Below are 19,960 nucleotides of genomic sequence, written 5' to 3'. Positions count from 1 at the left end.
GGATCTCTGATACTTCCAGTGCTGGAAATACTGGAGATCCCTAGGTAGGTTCTGGAGTCTTCCAGACAGTTGGGATAGTTCTAGAAAAGTCACATGGATGCCACAGTGTAATTCAGAATCCAAAGAAAGAATAATGAGCTTAGTACTATTTTCTAATACTTTGATGGGATCATCTTTTGACCCCTATTTAGCTCACGGATGCTGTTGAAACTGTTCAAAATGCAACAGATTTAAAAGGTCCATCTTTGGAGTAACATAAAAGGCTAAAAACTTGTTGGGAAATTGTTGCCCAGTTAAGTAGCCTCATTAATTCCCCAAACAACTGAGTCAGCACTCACCCAAATGGAGGTAAAAGGAGGTGTCGATTCCTTAACCTCACTGAGTCACATTAACACAACTATTTGGAAAGTGTTCTAGTCCATTCTGCACAACAGGCTGCATGTCTACACTCGGCAAAATCTTGTGCCACAGGTAAGGACTGTGTGCATTTTTTGCTACTGCTCTAGTAAGCAAAAGGCAAGAAATTTCACAGGTGTAACCAATTATTTGCAATTCTGAAAACATGCTATTCACCAGCACCAGCGTGCCCAAAAGGACTCTCTTACATGAGACAAGTTTACCTATAATAAGCTAGAATAAATGCAAAGGAGGGATACAGGCCAACAACAGACATCTAATGTAAAAATCCTTATTCTTTAGCCTTGCTCTCAGTTCTGTTCAAGATCAGGAAGTATTAGAGATCCATCATTATTCTGTTTTCAACTTTGAAAGTTGTATATACTTAACGATTATAACTATGAAATCTTAGACTAAATATACTTTCTATTCACTGATTTGAATATTCGAACAATTAGCTGTACTTGCTTGAACGCACACCAAGTGTTTTTATTTCTGGTGGTTAGGATAATCAAGAAATGCCTAGAGGTGAAAAAAAAAATTAGACACATAAAGGGAAGATGAAGAAGGAAGGAGAAAGTAAGCAGAAGAAGAAAAAGATTTTTAAAAGATCTGTATGTAGTCAGGATAAGTGACTAATTGAAGGTGGAAAAAATAATTGCTTACAATTTGTATAAAGCAATCATATCCACGTAGTACTTGGTACAAAGGTACATAATTATAAACAAGAAGATGGAAATAAAGAGTTGTATTTTAATTTAGGAAAACAACAGAGGAAAAGGCTCTGGGAAAAAATTATGGAAAGTAGAAAGACCCAGGCCACAAATATGCCAAGATAAATGACATAGCCCCAGCGGGGAGAACAGTGCCCCAGACGAGAACATTCTGTATGACCTTGGCCAGCATTATTTCCTGCCTTTTATAATCACAGAAGGCATTCAACGTTTGGTGATGATGAGAAGTAGGATTTTGAAGAATATAATTATAGGCTGCAAGTGTTTTCTGTGGAAGCAAAATTATCATTCATGTCTGAGATTGTGTAAATGTGCCTTAATTTTGGTCAATGGCAATTTGAACTTAAAAAAAACAGAATCCCCAAATCTCCTCATAAATCCCATTCTGCAAGAAAACCACAAGGATAAGTGTGTAAAAGCAAAGACATTCCCAGATACTCTTCAAAAAATGGTATCTCATAGAAAATTATCTCTTTTGCAGTGACATGATTTGACCTACCTCCACGTCAAAATCAGTTGACAACTTCAAAAAGCCACATTAAAGGAGATTTAAGCAGAGCAAAGCTAAAGCAGTTTTCATCTACTAGGTCAGGTACAGAAATGATCACAGTGCACATTACCTTAGGAAGACTGGCAACCTTACACAAATTAATGGGGTGCGATGCACAGATGGAAGGTGGATAAAACTGAGGGGCAAGAAGAAACCACATCAAGGGTGTCTAAGGAAAACTTAAAGGCTTTGAAAGCTTCGAAAGCCTCACCTCTCTCTGGTACCTTTAATTGTGGCTACCGTAAGTGCATTTTTGCCACATGCTTTTAAAAGAAAAAAGGAGATGGTTATTTTCTTAAATGCTAACAGACTTACTTGTCTTTCAGAAAATCCACTACTCTTTTGAAATCAGCCACGCAGTATTCTCTTTTCATGTCCACGAGCACAGAGTCAGAGGCAGATTGGACTGGTACGTGCAGAAAGGCATAGACTCGGGGGTGACTAAGGATTTTTGCCATTTCCTTGAAAAAGATGGAAGGAGAAAACAATCACTTTAACAAATCAGAGAATGGTTTCCCTCAGATCAGTTCTCACGAGTGCAAGCAAAGACACACAGCTGAAAACGGACCAATCTTCTAGGCTCCTCGAGTGAAAGTCCACCGGCATCACTCTAGGATGACATCTGGGAATTTAACATGACTTTCGGAGGATATCACAGAAGTGTTATTTCCTCACAGTCATTGCCTCTCTTAGGTGACAAAACAGACATAAACTCATGTAGTGCCTAGAGAGTAAAAAAGGTTTTTGCATACTTCAAAATAAACACCACTCCTCCCTTCCCTCAAAGCAGTGTTATATTCTGTCCTGTTACATTAGCAGCAGAAGTAGCAACATTTAAGGCAAACGGTCAAAGCTGTAGAATCCTGTGTACTTGAATAAAGTTCCCAAATTTAGGGCAAGTCAACACTTTTTTTTTTTTTTTTTAAACGCTAAAGGAGAAAAAGAAATCTGTAACTCACCTGTTTCTTTTTTAGCTAGTTAGCAAACACTGATTTTTGAGTATCTACTATGCAAAAGGCAGAGTATCAGACAATGAAGCCAACAAGTTCACCAGTGGTCACCTACTGCTATCTACCTTTAAGCTGCAGAGCTCCAAAGAAGAGAAATAAGGAAAGAGCAGAAAGAAGAATCTGTCTTGCAAAGTTAAAGAGAGCAAGTTTAAGTGAAACAAATTAGGAAATTCAGAGATTGTTCTAAATTCCTCCAAGGATACAAAGTGGGTAGAAAAAAGAGTGGTAAAAGGAAAACGGTGGTAAGGAAACCATTTATGATTTATGTGAGCAAGAAGAAAAATGTGACTAATTTATGGCCCATCAATGGGTTGGGGGAGAAGAAGGAAGGAGAAAAAGAGGGGGAGGGGAAAAGGGGGGGAGAAGAGAGAGAACACTAAAGGTCTAACAGAGATAAAAATGTCAAGAAAGGAACTGCTCTTTAATAACTTGCATGTGTCCAGTGATTTTCAGTTTTCAAAGTACTGTACCATACTTTCACGTCTGTCATCTCCTTTTATCGTTAGAACAGTATTTTGAGGGATCTCATGGAGTCAAAGAGCCACCTAAATTCCATACAGTCACCTCTCTTAGCTATTCAGGGGCCAGTCATGCATATGTATCACCCATACCCTTCATTCCTTCATTTTCTTTCCATTGACTATAATATTAGTATTTTTACCAAAGTGGAAGAAAAGAGTGACAAACTAACCATCTTCTTAGGAGCAGCTTAGTTGGTTTAAAAAATCCTTCTAAGAGATTCAAATAACCAAATGATATTACTCATGGATATCCTTTATTGACCTTCTCTTCCAGGAATTAATAGGGATATACCTTGTTATATATAGATTACTAAATTGGAACTGAAGTTCAAGAATTTCTTATTTAGCAGCAAAATAACTGGCTAACACATCATCTGAAGATTTCCTTCACAAAAGTGTTACATTTCTTGGCTGGGTATTTAGTTAGAAGGCTCTTCATCTCCTTACTCAACACCTTCCATGTATAATAAGGCTGTGGGATGCAGGGCAACATTTATCACTACCTACTCTACAATAAATATGTTGTCCTCCTGCTAGATTCTCTGTCTTTCAGGTTTTTCACACTTGAATATCAAGATTCTTGAACAGTGTGAGAAAAACAAATTATACAAAAATCTCTGTTTTCTAAAGGCGCAGGACTCAGCTTCAACTAACTTTCAACATACATACTGTGGTTAAAAAAAAAATGACACCTTAACAAATAACACAATTTGTGAAATGAAATTTTACTCTCAATCTCTGTGCCTTGGTTTTCTCATCTGGAGAATGGAGATAGTGGTAATACCCACCTCACTGGGCTACCAGGCCGTTGTAAAAATAAAATAAGATAATCCAGTATGTGCTTATGCGTTGGCGCTCAATACATAAATTATCTAACATTCTTCTTCCTTGGAGAGTATTTAAAGTTCATGGTAACACGTTTTCAGACACATGAACAGGAATTTATCAATAAACAGAATAGCTTTTCAACAAGGCAGTTTCCTTACCTAGTAAGTGAAGGAGAGATAACTTGTACTGACTTGCAAAATCTAAATTTGAAAGGGGTTCCCAGTAAACATGACCCAGGGCCAGAAAGGGTGCAGTTTCTGTTGGAAACACTCAAGGTGGCCTTCTCCTATAAACAGGATACTGCACTAGATGAAGCACTGCCCTATTATAGTATGACAATTTTCAAATTAAAATGTTAATAGCAAACAAGTAGGATAAATTTGGTGGGTTTTTTTCCCCTTTGGCTCTCAAAATAAGATTTCCCGCTAGTAATTATCTTCGGCTTCATACTACAGACTTTGTAATAGTAGGCACCAGAACACAAAATAAAAATAAACTTGCCCCTTATTTAAAGTCTGTATTTCTTCTACTAAAAGAATCACGACTTAACATAGATTAATGTACCCCAAAGAGACAAAGTACATATTTTTTCTTTTGTTTTTCCTTTTATCCCTCTTCTCACTCAGCACTGTTGGTTAAGAGTAACCTTTGGGCTACTTCCCCGTTCAAAATTCTTCTCTATTTTTAAGGTTCAGCTTAGAGTTACAGATTCTCTGGTGCAAGAGATGACTTCCTCCTCTGTGATTCCTCAGCAACCTGTTCCTGGTGTTACCAAAATATCTCCTTGGTTCTACTTTGCAACATGGGTCATGCATCTCCAGATGGAAGGTGGACAAGGCTGCGGTTATGTTTTACTCCTCTCTGGATCTCTACAATGGCTAGGACTGCTGAGTACACCGCCAAACATATAAACGTAGATCTGAGTCAAAACTACATCAAGATACAAAGAGAGAGATTGAAAATATAATTGCTATTTGATAGGAAGACAAATTTTCAATTAGCTCCATTTGGTTAAAGCAGGTAAATAAGCACATATTCAGGCAGGTAAACAAGCAGATAATCAGCCTGTTTTAATTTTAGAACAGTGAAAAATTATATATGAATATGTAAGTAAATGTATATCTAAGAAAAGATCAGATTCTTTATAGGTAGCCCCACCATGGGTTATAATTCTAAAAGTCTGTTGGAGCCTCAGATTGGAATGACAATGTACACTCTTATGGAAATAATTTATAAATGGTGTGCGCAAGAGCAGCAGCCATGAGCAACCCTAAGCTCAGAGCTGGGTAAGAGAGTCTGAGTAGACAGGCAAGTATGTGTGCAGACATGTGTGCACACAGGCCTGTGTAGGTCCGTGTGTGCATGCATGCACATGTGTGTGTTTTAAGGAGCCCTGGTAGCAACTAGCATAGAAATAGTATCTATTTTAATATATGGTCATTTTTTATTTAAGGGTTGATGTACCAAGGCTGCTTAAAATAGATGGTGACTATTTTATAGGCAAAGACCAGAGAATGTCTAACAGATCAACAAAACAGTATTTCTATCTGGTGTTTTCACATGGGGTTTTCCTATTACAAATTGGAGTTCATCTCACTGTTTGTGATTTTTTTAATGAACTTAAAAAGCAAAGAAAAAATAATGAATGAAAACAGGCTTAATTTAAAAAAGCAATTTATGTATGGTGCATTTTTAAAATAAATGTTAAGTTTCACTTTTATTGTCCAGCAGTCATCAAATTAATCATCATATTCTACCTGGTTCTGAATATATATACTACCAGCTGAACAAAGTCACTCAGTGTATATTAATACTTGCATTCAGATGTCTCTGCATTCACAGTGAAAGCCCTCTCAGATTATAGCTTTGTTAGGAAGTATTGTCTCTGCATACTTAAAATGCTAAACTTTATGTAACATTGCTATGGGTTTTTTTTTCAGCTAATCTAAGATATATGTTGAAGCAAGAAAATACCCCCCCCAAAAAAAGACAAACTATACCATTTACCCTTAGGCATAAAAAGATAGCTTATTTGACATATAATTCACATACCATACCATTCACTCATAAAATGTATGCAATTAAATGTTTTTTAGTATATTCACAGAATGGTGCAGTTTGCCTGGAAATTTCTTGTTTATCACTCAAGATTAAACTCCATTTGGGGTGGAACTTTCTGTGGCCCATACAACGCTTAATTTCTTCATCCCCTGTTCTACTTTTGTAATTGATATACAATTCCATTCCAGTATTTATTGAAAACTGGTTAAGAAAAAGGACTCAGCAGTCTGACAGGCTTAGGTTCTACATTTAGTTATTTCATTTACTGCTCTTCATTGCGGACAAATTATTTAAATGTCTCCGAATGTTCATTTTCTTCATTCATAAAATAACAATGTATCAGTAGGATGCATTAGGTTATGCTGTATAGCATACGATCTCAAAAATCTCAGTGGCTGAGCCCGCGCGCCACAACTACTGAAGCCCGCACGCTGCAACTACTGAGCCCGCGTGCTGCAACTACTGAAGCCCGTGCACCTAGAGCCCGTGCTCCGCAACAAAGAGAAGCCACTGCAGTGAAAAGCCTGCACACCGCAAGGAAGAGCAGCCCCCGCTCGCGACAACTAGAGAAAGCCCGCGTGCAGCAACGAAGACTCAATGCAGCCAAAAATAAATTTAAAAATTAAAAAAAAAATCTCAGTGGCTTATAACAACAAAAATGTAATTCTTCTTCATGCTACATATCTTTCATGGACTGGCTAATAAAGCTTTGCTCAAGTTGCTTCCACTTGCAAACTGTGAATGTGGAAGAGGGAGAGGAACAGAGAATCATTGGCTTAAACCTTCTTCCCGCATTTCACTGGTTGTTGAAAGTCACACAGCTGCTCCTGAGCTTAACTAGGCAGAGATTCTCACACTCCCACGGAGAGGGAAAGCAGAATATTTGGTAAACGGTGATACGATCTACCATAGAAATAATAAAAATACCTGCACTGTGGAGGGAGGAGTCAGATGAGATACATAAAGTATCAATACTCAGTCGGGTGCCAGACACAAGTGAGTGCTTCCCCGTTCAAGGAGGCAGTTGTGTTTACATGTTTGTTTATAAAATGCAAAAGAGGTTACTGCCTTCTTTGCATCCCCATTCCAGAAACACAGTTTGCTGTTTAATAAATACTTGTTTAGCTGCATCATTTCACATACCAAGCAACCGTAACTAGAGCAGTGAAATCACCAGAACATTCTTCTAACTACCGCGTGACGTGCAAAACGAAAGTTACGTAAAGTTAGCATCATTTGGGATAATCAGACCATAAACAAATAAGAGTTAAATATTTCTAAATAAATCTTTAACATCTGCCTTCCCATTGGGTTCTTTAATTATTTACGTCATATTTAAGAGAAGCCAATAGAATTGTCTGAGTTGAACACTCCGTCTAACTGGGTTGCATGTATTATCCCCACGAAATTGATCAGGTATTGATTTGTCCTTTTAGTGTCTGGTAGACATGGTCTTTTTTTTTAAATGGAAAAAAGGGCAACTATATTTTAAATATATATATATTATATATATATATAATATATAAACATATATACTTTATATATACATAATTTTTAACATACACCTATGCATGTTATATAGTGTTTGAATCACAACAGAGTTTATTGTTAGTTTTCTTCTCCGTTATTTTATTTTAAAATTAATACAGTAAAATTGACTTTTTTCTAGGTGTTCAGTTTCATGAATTTTAACATAGGTGTAGATTCATGTAACCATCACAACAATCCAGATACAAGAACTCTTTTGATTTCTTGGCATTAGCAGAGCAGAATAATAATTTAAAAATAAAACAAAACACTGATAATACCAGTTGAACATAAATGTGTGTATAATTACAACTCTTAGCATTTTGACATTAGTATTAATGTATATTCTTATCTTCATAGTGTGAAGTCTGATTATTGACTCTGACACTAAGATGAGTGGTAATGGTAAAGGGGGACTGAAGTCCTTTTAACATTTCTATGAAAGCTAATTAGAACAGATGTTTTGTCTCAACTTATTTTAATGCAAATATTGGAAATGTTAACTCTTTGCAGTTTAGAAGTGAATTTCCTGTTATAATTAAGTTATAGATCAAATGTAAATTAGAATATGTTCACAATATCCACTCCTTTTCATTTGGGATATAAGGATTGGAAGTGTTCTCTTTTTGTGTTCCCTTGTTCACTTTCTGATGCTATTAATGATAATTTATTTTTAGATGGCTGAAAGTAAATGCAGGTACTGGTAATTGACTTAGTGGCTGTTACAGTGTCATTAATGAAATAATGGATGAAATATGACTCTGATCTTACTTTATCTTGACCTATATGACTTCTGGAGTATTGAAGGTGACTCCAGAGATAGGATTTCCTAGAACACAGGCACTGATGTTCGACCTTTACCTAGAATTCTTTGTAGGATTTACTCTAAAATAACCATTTTGATTAATCAACTGGGTTATTCCATCATTCATTCATTCAACTGTAATTTAACTGTTTAAGTGCCAGGCATTAAGCAAGGAAATGGAGAGATAGAGAAAAACACTGTATACTCTTGGGGTATGAGCATGTATGGTAAAATTGTAGGACAGGGAAATAAGAGCTAATTGAAGTCTGTACAGTGTGCTCTGGCACTGAGAGTAAAACTACCTAAAAAAGAGATATTTAAAATAACATAACATTGCTACAACAGGGATGAACTTCGAAAACACTATACTAAGTGAAATCAGCCAGACACAAAAGGACAAATATTGCATGATCTCACTTACATGAGGTACCTAGAAGAGTCACATTCATGGAGATAAGTGGGGGAGAGAGGCATGGGGAGTTTATTGTTTACTGGGCACAGAATTTCAGTTTGGGACAATGAAAAAGCTCTAGAGATGGATAGTGGTGATGGGTGCATAATACTGTGAATGTACTTAATGTCCCTGAACTGTACACTCAAAAATAGTCAACAGGTAACACACATAAGACATAAGGCTGTATATCTTGTAAAATGATCCAGTAACCTGTCATATCAGTTCTGCTTCTTTTAGTCTAATAATACAATTATACCTTTAAAAGTACATTTGGGAAAAATAAGGAGTACACTTGGGGACCACTTAATGATTCTCTACCTATTTACTCTTTTATCAAATATACCAACTGTAACATTTGTTGAAATCACTTTAAAGAGAGAATTGTTTGTTTGAGGGTTGGACTCACAGATCTTATAGGCTGAACCTGTTACATACTTCTAAAATAAAGATGCATATGGTAATTAGTGTACATAAAATAATGAAAAACACTGTTCTTTTTAAAAACGAATGTTTTTCTGTATTATAAAGGTAATATATATTCATTTTTAAAGTTTTGGAAAAACAAAAATAGAAAGAGAAAAATAAATCATAGTTAAAGCAATACTGTCACTATCATCTTGAAACAATTATATTATAAAATTATATTTGATACCATCTGGTGGGTTTGGAGAAAGTAAAATGATTTTCAAAGAACAAAATATTAAGTTAATAATATTTCTTAACAATACATCATTCAGTGTGAGCTCAATTTCTTCACAAATGAAAGAAGTAAACCTTTCTTCTAAGCAGGGTTCAAATCACCCAGGCACTTATACTCAAGGGGCTCATTCCACATTAGCATAACAGGAGAGAGAAATGTGAATATGAAAACAACAAACAAAGGAGAATCAGAGATAAGAATCAGCAAAAATGCCTTAGAATCATTCCTGAAGAAGTTATTACCATTTGAGCAACTCTGTCCCTGGAGCTATGATGAGAGAGTAAAAAAAATAAATAGACCTGAAAGAAATTTCTTTGTTCAAAAACAAAAACAAAAATGAGAATGAAAGTAAAAGGAGAAAAGAGGGATGGGCAATTCTTTCCCCATTCCCAAATTTATTGTAATGTAAGGGAATTCTTAAAAACATGGACCAGAAGAAGTCATTTAATTGGAATGATTATTAGAGGGAAGAAGAAAGCTCTCAGCACTCTCCAAATCACAATACTATCAAGTGGTACAGCAGCAGTAGTAACAGTAATAATAGTGATAAGCATCCTTATGTGCTAGACATTTTGCTGATTCACAATGAAACCTGCAGAGCTCTGGTGGGGCCTTCCTGGATATGAAAGCCCCTCTGTGATCCCCATTTCTTGTTTGTAGAAAAAAAGGCTTTAGTTCCCTAGGCCTCCCCCAAATTCCAAACAGCAAACTCAAGTAGTTACTAATTATGGAAGTGAGAAAATGCAGAAACAAAGGAAAAGCAGTCACGCAAGAAAACTAGTAACAGCTTAAACAATAGTTTAGAGATAAAACAGAGTCCTAGTTCCTCCTCAAGGGATATACATAACAATCTGACACAAATCTTTGAGTTGTTCTGCAGAAACTAAGACCCACACCCAGGTGGAGGCTGGTGATTACATGCTGATCACAAGCAGTAGGCCCCTGACTGGTTGGAACCAGAAGGTTGATGATAAAGATTCCCAAAACATCATCCTGTTACCTCACCACCAACCAATCAGAGAGAAGTCCATGAGCTGCAACCCTCACCCCAAATGCTGCCTTTAAAAATCCTTCCCTGAAAGCCATCAGGGAGTTCAGGTCTTTTGAGCACGAGCTGCCCATTCCCCTTGCTTGGCACCCTGCAATGAATGCTGTACTTTCCTTCATCCCTGATGCCAGGAGACTGGCTTTGCTGCCAGTCAGGGGAGCAGATCCAAGTTCAGTTCCGTAACAACACTCATTATCTCATTTAAATTTCTGAACAAACCTAGAGAGTAGTTTTACTGAATCTAACACTCAGGGAAGTTACAACCTTGTCCAAGGCACAGTGGTACAACTGGAGTGTAAATACAGTCACCCTGACTCTCAGTTACCAACCCCCAAATATGCCTCTTTCACATATGGATTATTTTGAGCTAAAGGCCACTGAGAACCAGCAGACCCAGGAAAAGGTCTAAAAACAGGGCCTTTGTTTTCCTTTTGTAAAAGGAATTTCTAATTATAAATTTTCCATCTTTTTTTTTTTTTTTTGGCTGCATTGGGTCTTCGTTGCTGCATGTGGGCTTTCTCTAGTTGCGGTGAGCAGGGGCTACTCTTCTTTACGGTGCGCTTGCTTCTCATTGCTGTGGCTTCTCTTGTTGCGGAACATGGGCTCTAGGTGCATGGCTTCAGTCGCTGTGGCACACGGGCTCAGTAGTTGTGGCTCACGGGCTCAGTAGTTGCGGCTCACGGGCTCTAGAGCGCAGGCTCAGTAGTTGTGGCACACGGGCTTAGCTGCTCTGCGGCATGTGGGATCTTCCGGACCAGGGCTTGAACCCGTGTTCCCTGCATTGGCAGGCAGATTCTTAACCACTGCACCACCAGGGAAGTCCCAAATTTTCCATTTTTAAAGGTAGAAATTTTGGGGAAAAAGATGTAAATATGGAAATTCCATACTAGGAAGAAGAGAACAAAATTTTAACAATTCCTATCAATGGTGAAGACAAGACTTAAATATGCATAACAAACCTTTCTAAACAATCCCTGTTTACCATACTTTTCTTGGTCACCTTCCCATAACTAGTCTTCCTCACCCAGAACTACAAATCCGTTTTCTTTGGTTTTAGCATAAGATGGTATACAAACCCAAATTCTAAACACCCTTTGGGGTTACTGACTGCTCGGTGCTTCCATGCATATGAGTGGGAAGCACATGTTAATAACCTTCTGTTTTTCTCTATTTATCTATCTTTGGCTAGTCTAACTTACAGAAACCCATCTGGAGAACCTAAGAAAGGTAGAGGAAAAGATTTTTTACTTCCTTACACTCCATTCCATCAAATGTGTCTCACAAATGTGTCCCCCCTAAATCTAAAATCATTCCTGAGGAACAGCACTAATTAATTCACATGACAGTGTTAACTAACAAGTCATTTCTGGGAGCAGGGCTTGAAATAAGCAGTGGAGAGCTGTCTCTCCAAAACAAGACCAAAATAAAATCAAAGAGTTTAAAATTTTCAGTTTGCAAAATTCTCCTTATGTTTGATTTATTAGAAATGTGTGGATTTTTTCCAAATGTCTCAAAATGCATGAATTAAATGCTTCTTATTACATTAGTTGAAATTAAAATATAATAAATTAATAGGATCTTTGCACTCTTTTGTTACTGAACAATATGGAATTTGAGGTCAAACGGATAAATGGGTATATAATTTTTATAAAGCAACAAAGAGGGGCCTATTTCTTCCTTGTTCTACCTTAATTGTTTTCACTTGGTAAAATTGGCTTCGCGTGTCAGTTCTTTAATTGGATCTGAAATGAAAGCATTTCCAGTTACTGCATGGTAGGCTAGCTTGTCTAAGAACACCTAGTCAGAATATTTTCTGAGATTTGAATCTGCTGCTCTTTTAAGCACTGTGGTTCCAAAGTTATAGGATCAGATAGCTTGTATAACCTATAAAGAAAGATCAGGAAAAAATTCCATGTGATGAGCCAAATTTACCTGTTAAGACTTGAGCTATTTTTTAAATGTTCTGTTATTTTTTAATCAAATGGAAGTTAAAATACTATGCAATTAAAATAGATTTCTTCAGATTAGAGAGGGAAATGAAGATTTTTATTTTTCTCTTTTCTGTCAAAGTCTGTAGCCTCTGCAAATATAGAAATCTGACGTACCTTAGGCAGAACCAAGGTTCTGCCTAAGGTTATAGAAGCAATCATTTGATACATAAGTATTTTCAGATCTTAAATGTTGCCATTTTTATAGGATTAAAGTATTTTTTTAAAAAAAGATAGAGCAGGCCTTGAACTTCATCTTTCCAGTGATCAAATGTTATAAATATATATTGTTAATATATTATGTTTACCTGGCTTCAAAACTGGATAAAGATGGGTCTAAATAACAATGATTAAGGAGATATAAGATACCATGTTACATACTAAGTATTTCCTTCCGTCTTAGGTGAGAAAAAGGATTTCCAAATCAAGTACTCTGTCTTTTTTAATATTTCAAAATTAGCTAGAGATCAAGAATCTAGAAGACAGATAGGAAAAAAGAGAACTATGTCCAAGAGAGGTTAACAAAATGTGCAATACGCTGAAATGAATGCTGGTGGAAAGTGATGGCACCATCAACAGTTTTCCATAGAATGTTTAGATCATTTCCTTTGTCCCATCCTCAAAGGACTCTAAATAATCTCTCCACAGAATTACCTAAATGGGCACAGTTCAGATAGGAGATCTAGAAAGAGCTGGGATTATTGTGAAATAAGAAGAATAATTTATTCTGAACAAATAATACTCAGTGTCTCTCCAGAAATGGTGTCAAGAAGTGGGAGAACACAGCCCATATGAAGAAATTTCTCCCAAGAGGCTGCCCTGAGTAAATGAAATGTCTTCAGCTGAGTGAAATGAAGACAGGAAAATCCAATCCCTTAGTAGTTTAAGGATTATACATTAAAACTACTCATTAAAAATTAAAAACAAATGGGATACTCCCATCTGGGTGTTTATTTTCCCCTTAATAAACTATTGAATGACTTTCCCAAGCACTGATTATATATATGACGTTTAAAAATGAACTCACTGTGGATGAATGGATAAAGGAAATGTGGCGTATATATACAGTGGTATACGTATTATTCAGACCAAAAAAAGAAGGAAATCCTGCCATTTGTGACAACTTGGATGGACCTTGAGGGCGTTATGCTACGTGAAATAAATAAATCAGACAGAAAAAGACAAATGCTGTATGATCTCACTTACATGTGAAATTAAAAAAAAAAGAAAAAGAATTCATAGATACAGAGAACAGATTGTTGGTTGTCTATTCTTATCACTTATTGTGATCATTTCACAATACATACAAATATCAAATCATTATGGTGTATACCTGAAACTAGGTTGTATGTCAACTATAGCTCAATTTAAAAAAATGAAAGCAGTATATCCTTGCCGAAGCATTACAACCTTTTCCTGATCAGTTTCAAAACCTCTGAATTTCTCACCTTCATCCATTACACCCCATTAGTTGCCATGTGTTTCTTCTACTACTCAGCCCTCAGAAGTCTCTGATATTTGGCCATATCTACCTCCTGAGCATAACTTGGCACTGTCCAGGTCTCACAACTTCTTTCTTACAAACCATAGTGTAAATTGGGCCTTGAAATGGGCACAGAGTATTCCTGGAGGGAAACAAACTAGCAGGCAAGGGTCATTTAAAAATGAATTCATGTCCAGGTCTTTAATTTCCATTTCTACTTTTTCATAAAACCGATTTGTCTGTGGTCAAGGCTTCATGCGGGTCCTCCTTTCACACCTCCCTCTCACTTTTACTGAACACCTTCAGGTCACCAAGTAGGGACTTGTGAAGCTGTCTTTTTCAAAACAACATAATGAATTCCCATGGCTGCCACCCTCAACATCCATTTCATTAAAAGCAGAATTTATAATAAATTTCTATATTTATGCTTAAGAAGTATGTATACTATTTTTGATGAATTGTGTACTACTACTAATCTAATGACAATTCAATAAAAAGTGTTTTTAAAAAAATATTTAGAGCCTTGCAGTCACAATGTCTTAATTTATATATACATTTTGATACAGAAAAGGGTGGTAGAATGATCAATAGATGACTTTCAAGCTTAAAAATATATTAGATAGAATCCTGTAGAGAAAAAGGAAATTCAAATTCTGGGAAAAAAAGAGAATGATGTAAATTCTCCTATTTTTTTAATATTTATTTGAATACATCTGAAAGAGTGATATAACAATTTTATTTTACAATTCTATATTTAAAATATACCAGAGGTTACCTCTTCTGCAGCTATTTAAACTTAGCATGAAAAAAAATTCAATGTCAATCAAAAAATGTATGAGGTGGCACATAATTTTAGAAAATTATTTTGGGGTAACACCAAGCAAAAGTTTCAATACCACTCACAGGTCTGCAAAACCAAGTCCCAACATCTTAGTCTGGCATTCTGCCCTCTTTCCAATCTCATCTTCCCTGATAGCTTTCCTCTTTTCCTTCAACATATACCAACTCCCAGGGAGCACATCTCCACCTAAAAGGGACCTTTAGCGTTTTGCCTGGGACATGCTCTAGACTTTTCACCCTTGTTTAAATGTCAACCTCAGCCTAGAACGCAACTCCCCACTTCCAAGCTACCCCTGCCTACCAAAAACTATCCACACCTCGTGTATCAATTCTTCCTGTGTTTCCCAATGTATACAAAGAACTAATCATCTCTTTTCAATTTTCATTTAAAGCGCTTTGTATCTCTACTAGGCAATTACCACATTTTACATTTCAATTACCCCCACCACCCCGCCATATCATATATAAAAAAACAGTTGGTATCTTTTTGTTTGAGTTGAATGGCAGTTAAACCAAGAGTCAATGTGTTTAAGCGAGACAAACTATAGACTCAGTATTCACAATTCTCATTCTGGCTTTTTCAATGATTTCCTATGTGCCTCCAGGGAAACCTCAACTTTAGATAGTTTATACCTAAGTTTCTGCATTTTAAGCTTGAAGATTATACTCTTGCTTTTTTAAGTGTACAGTTTGAGTAACTTTGTACAGTTGTACAACCACAAACAAAACTGGCAAAGTCATTTTTTTAAAAATTGAGATATGATTGATATATAACATTTTAGTTTCAGGTATACATCATAATGATTTGACGTGCGTATATATTGCAAATGATCACCACAATAAGTCTAGTTAACATCCCTCACAACACATCAACACATTGTTTTTCTTCTTGTGAAGAGGACTTTTAAGATCGACTCTTTCAGCAACTTTCTAATATACAGTATAATACGGTATTATAAACTGTAGTCACATGCTGTACATTACATCCCTAGGACTTATTTATTTTACAACCAAAGATTTGTACCTTTTGACCACTTTTACCCATTTTGCCCACTGCCTACTTCCCTACCCAATCTGTTCTCTGTTTTTATGGGCTCTCTCTTTTTTCTTTTTATTCCACATATAGGCGAGATCATACAGTATTTGTCTTTGTCTGTCTTATTTCACTTAACATAATGTCCTCAAGGTCCATCCAGGCTGTTGTTTTCTTTATCCATTCATCCATCGATGGGCATCTTACTTTTTATACAGGAGAATTTTTAATGAAGTTAACCAAAAATAATTTGTCATCATCTGCAAATATGAGAGACCTATGATAAGTATTACTAAATTATAGGTACCTAAAATTAAAGCCATTTTTAAGATAAATAAGATACAAGGAGGTCACATGACAAGGCCAATCAGTTGAAGAGCAGATGACACTGCTCAAACTCTATGCTAGTATCCAAACTTATCTTCATTCTCCTGTCCAAAATATGAGATCTTCTAAAAAACATAGACTCTACAATCCTAAAAAACAAAAAACTCCATATTCACTAGCCATTTTACTAGTCATCTCTCTCAAACAACAACCAATACCAAAATGATGATGAAATTCATTTTAATTTTTTATTCAACATTAAAATGTGCAACATGATCAATTCCCACAGTCCATTTCAAAGAGAATATACTATATTTCATCCCTCAGTAATAAAACTAGTAACTTATAGCCCAAAGAGAATAAGAAAACCTGGTAGTCTCAGAAACAGCTCAACTTCATAGTCATTTGTATGTCTAACCTAACATCTGTTTCCTGTTTATATTTTCACAAGGTATTTTGCATTGCTCGATGTAATTATATATTCTGCAGTAAGAAAAAGTACAATATAAGGCTTCCTTTAGTCCCATCTGGATGTAATAAAGGAATCAAATTTTGAAACGGCAAGACTGTGAAAGGAAACTTCTACCTTTAATCATAACAGAAACAGCTGATTGCCCTTTTCCCTACACCATGACACTAATAACTGTAAGAAAAACACTAGCCACATGTGAAACTCTGAATCAGTGTAGGTAGGATCTGAGGAGCCACAGATGGGTTGAATCTATTTCAAGCTGACTTTACAAAACCCAGTCCAAAGTTGAACGTTTGCAACATTATATGTGGAATGTCCTTTAGGATTCTGATTACATAGTAGCTGAGTAGCCACATCTGTGATATATTACAAAACCAAAGTAGTTGCCAGAAAAGTTGTTAGCTTTTATTTTTTAAGAACTTAACATTTTTGGGGGACTTCCCTAGTGGCACAGTGGTTAAGAATCTGCCTGCCGAAGCAGGGGACATGGGTTCGATCCCTGTTCCGGGAAGATCCCACGTGCCACGGAGCAACTAAGACCGTGCACCACAACTACTGAGCCCGCATGCCACAACTATTGAAGCCCTTGCACCTAGAGCCCATGCTCCGCAACAAGAGAAGCCACCGCAATGAGAAACCCACGCACCGCAATGAAGAGTAGCCCCTGCTCGCCACAACTAGAGGAAGGCTGCATGCAGCAACTAAGACCCAATGCAGCCAAAAATAAATAATTTTTTTTTAAAAGGACATTTTTGGTTTAGTAGATCCTATAGTCTCAGTAGTCTAAAATGTGAGTCACTTCCATGTCTTTGAGTCTGTAATCACTTTTCTGAGTTAATGAAAATTAATGTATTACATTAATTTATTAATTAGATATGTAAGGTAATAATTTAACATAATAACTCTAAGTGACTTATTAAAAAATCATAGAATGAGAAAACTAAGTGATATATATATCAAATTCCTCTTCCACTGCTACTACTTCTATACAAAGACAAAGATTTAAAGGGGTTACATGACTTGCCTAAGGTCACACAGTTACACAGTGCTAGAATTAGGGTTGGAACCAAGGTCTTCAGATTTTCAGAACAGTGTCCTCTCAAATATAAATCTTCTAAATTGTATTGTATTGTAGGTAGATTAAGTTATACCAAAATGCATTCTAACAGAACATGTGGCTCAATTATTCAATCTGCCATCATACAAACATATCTAACATAAATAAAACTTGTACATTCTGAAGGTTTTCATTCTCTTGAACAGGCATTACATCAAGTACCTACCGGAAAAAACCAACTCACAACCAATCCCAACATTTCACCTTATAGGGGGAATATTATGCTAGGCCATCTGCTGAAGGGTCTTCCCATTCAAAAGTCTATCTAAGAGAATAGCGGCAACCCTCATACATGGCTGGCAGTTTTATTAAAGCCAAACATATGTCAACCCTATGATCCGGCAATTCCACTCCTACGTATATACCTAAGAGAAATGAGTGCACCTGTTCACCAAAGGACATGTATGATAACGTTCATGTAAGCTTTATTCATAATAATTGAAAGCTGGAAATCACCCTAGTGTTCACCAGGAAAATGGCTGAACAAACTATGATGTATTCACACAATGGAACGCTTCGCAGCAATGGACCTGCAACAAATTCTCAACACACAAAACAACATGGCTGACTCTCGCAGACACTGTGATGGGCGGAAGACAGATGGCAGCACTAGAGCAGAGCCCAGGTGAGTCACGGCATCCCTTTATCTCTGCTCGTCGTGATTAGTCACCTATAAGCCACTCCTACCCCAGAGACCCTGGAAAGTCTCTCACTTCCTCAATGAGTCCTGCTTCACTCCCTCACTAGACCTCTTTCTCCTTCCCCATGAGGACCCTAGATTTCATCTTGGTCTACTAATCATGAGATTTCTGATAAGCAAATCCTTAAAAGTTGTACAGGCCTGATCCAAAAGATACCTTCATAAAGAAAAATAAAGAACAAGTTATATACTTTCAGATCTGATACATTATTTTAAGGTAAAATTCCAAAATTCTGATATAATAATAGTAATATTAATAGCTGAAACTATTAAGTACTTTCTGTATGTCAGGTACTATTCTAAGATATTAATTCATTGTCCTACCAATGTTACTCTAATCCAGATAAAACAAAATCTTACATTTATATAGCATCCCACAGGGCACTGCTGACACATTGTTGAATATTCTTCGTACAGGGTAACTGCTATTATGCCCCAGGTGATATGTGAAAACAGCAAAAGTCAGAGAAATGTGAAAAATTCGCTCAGTGCCCCACACAAATAAGCAGCTCATTCAGGACTATATCAAAGAATGGAAGTATAGAAGAATGGAGAAACAGAAGTAGGTTATTGTTATTCCTGCTTTCTTTTGACAACTTCTTTACAGAAATAGTAAGGGCTGTGAGGTACTAAGTTCTAGGGATCTAATGTACAGCATGGTAACTATAGTTAACAATACTGTATTGTATAGTGGAAAAGTTGCTATGAGAATAGAGCTTTAATATTCTCACCATAACAAGAACAACAAAGTGGTAATTAGGTGATGTGAAGGATGTGTTAACTAACCTTGTTGTGGTAAGCATTTCACAGTATATATTTGAATCAAATCATCACATTGTACACCTTAAACTTACACAATATTATATATCAATTATATCTCAAAGTTGGAAAGAAAAACAAAAAAGGGTGGGAAAAGTCATGTTTATACTATACTGTAGTCTATTAAGTGGGCAATAGCATTATGTCTAAAAAAGTGTACATACTTTAGTCAAAAAATACTTTACTGCTAAAAAAATGCTAATCATCAATCGTCTGAGCCTACAGCAAGTCGTAATCTTTTTGAAACAGTTTTATCAGAGATCACTGATCACAGATCACCATGACAAATAATAACAATGAAAAAGTTTTAAATATTTCAAGAATTTGCAATATGTGTGTCAGCAAAATGTGCCACAGAGACACGAAGTGAGCACACACTGTTGGGAAAATGGCACCGATAGACTTGCTCAATGCAGGGTTGCCACAAACCTTTAAATTTGTAAAAAGCACCATGTCTGTGAAGCACAAAATAATGAGGTATGCCCATATACAAAAGAAGAGTAGCTGGTGCCCTGGGAGACTTGACTCACTAAGAGAACAGAGAGTG

General features: G+C 36.3%; 1 protein-coding gene across 2 annotated transcripts in view; it reads right to left on the bottom strand.

Annotated features, from left to right (window-relative positions):
* The window catches only part of CDKAL1 (CDK5 regulatory subunit associated protein 1 like 1), a 648,187-nt gene that overhangs the window by 233,896 nt on the left and 394,331 nt on the right, over positions 1–19,960 (bottom strand). For both annotated transcript variants that reach the window (XM_059940691.1, XM_059940692.1), the window contains one exon: positions 1,996–2,141. In XM_059940691.1, coding sequence (XP_059796674.1) covers positions 1,996–2,141 — 146 coding nt within the window. The remainder of the gene's footprint in view (positions 1–1,995; positions 2,142–19,960) is intronic.

Source organism: Balaenoptera ricei, chromosome 11 (assembly GCF_028023285.1).
Source record: "Balaenoptera ricei isolate mBalRic1 chromosome 11, mBalRic1.hap2, whole genome shotgun sequence".
Taxonomy (NCBI): Eukaryota; Metazoa; Chordata; class Mammalia; order Artiodactyla; family Balaenopteridae; genus Balaenoptera; species Balaenoptera ricei.
The sequence above is the reverse complement of the archived record's forward strand: the minus strand, read 5'-3'. Positions and strand labels throughout refer to the sequence as shown.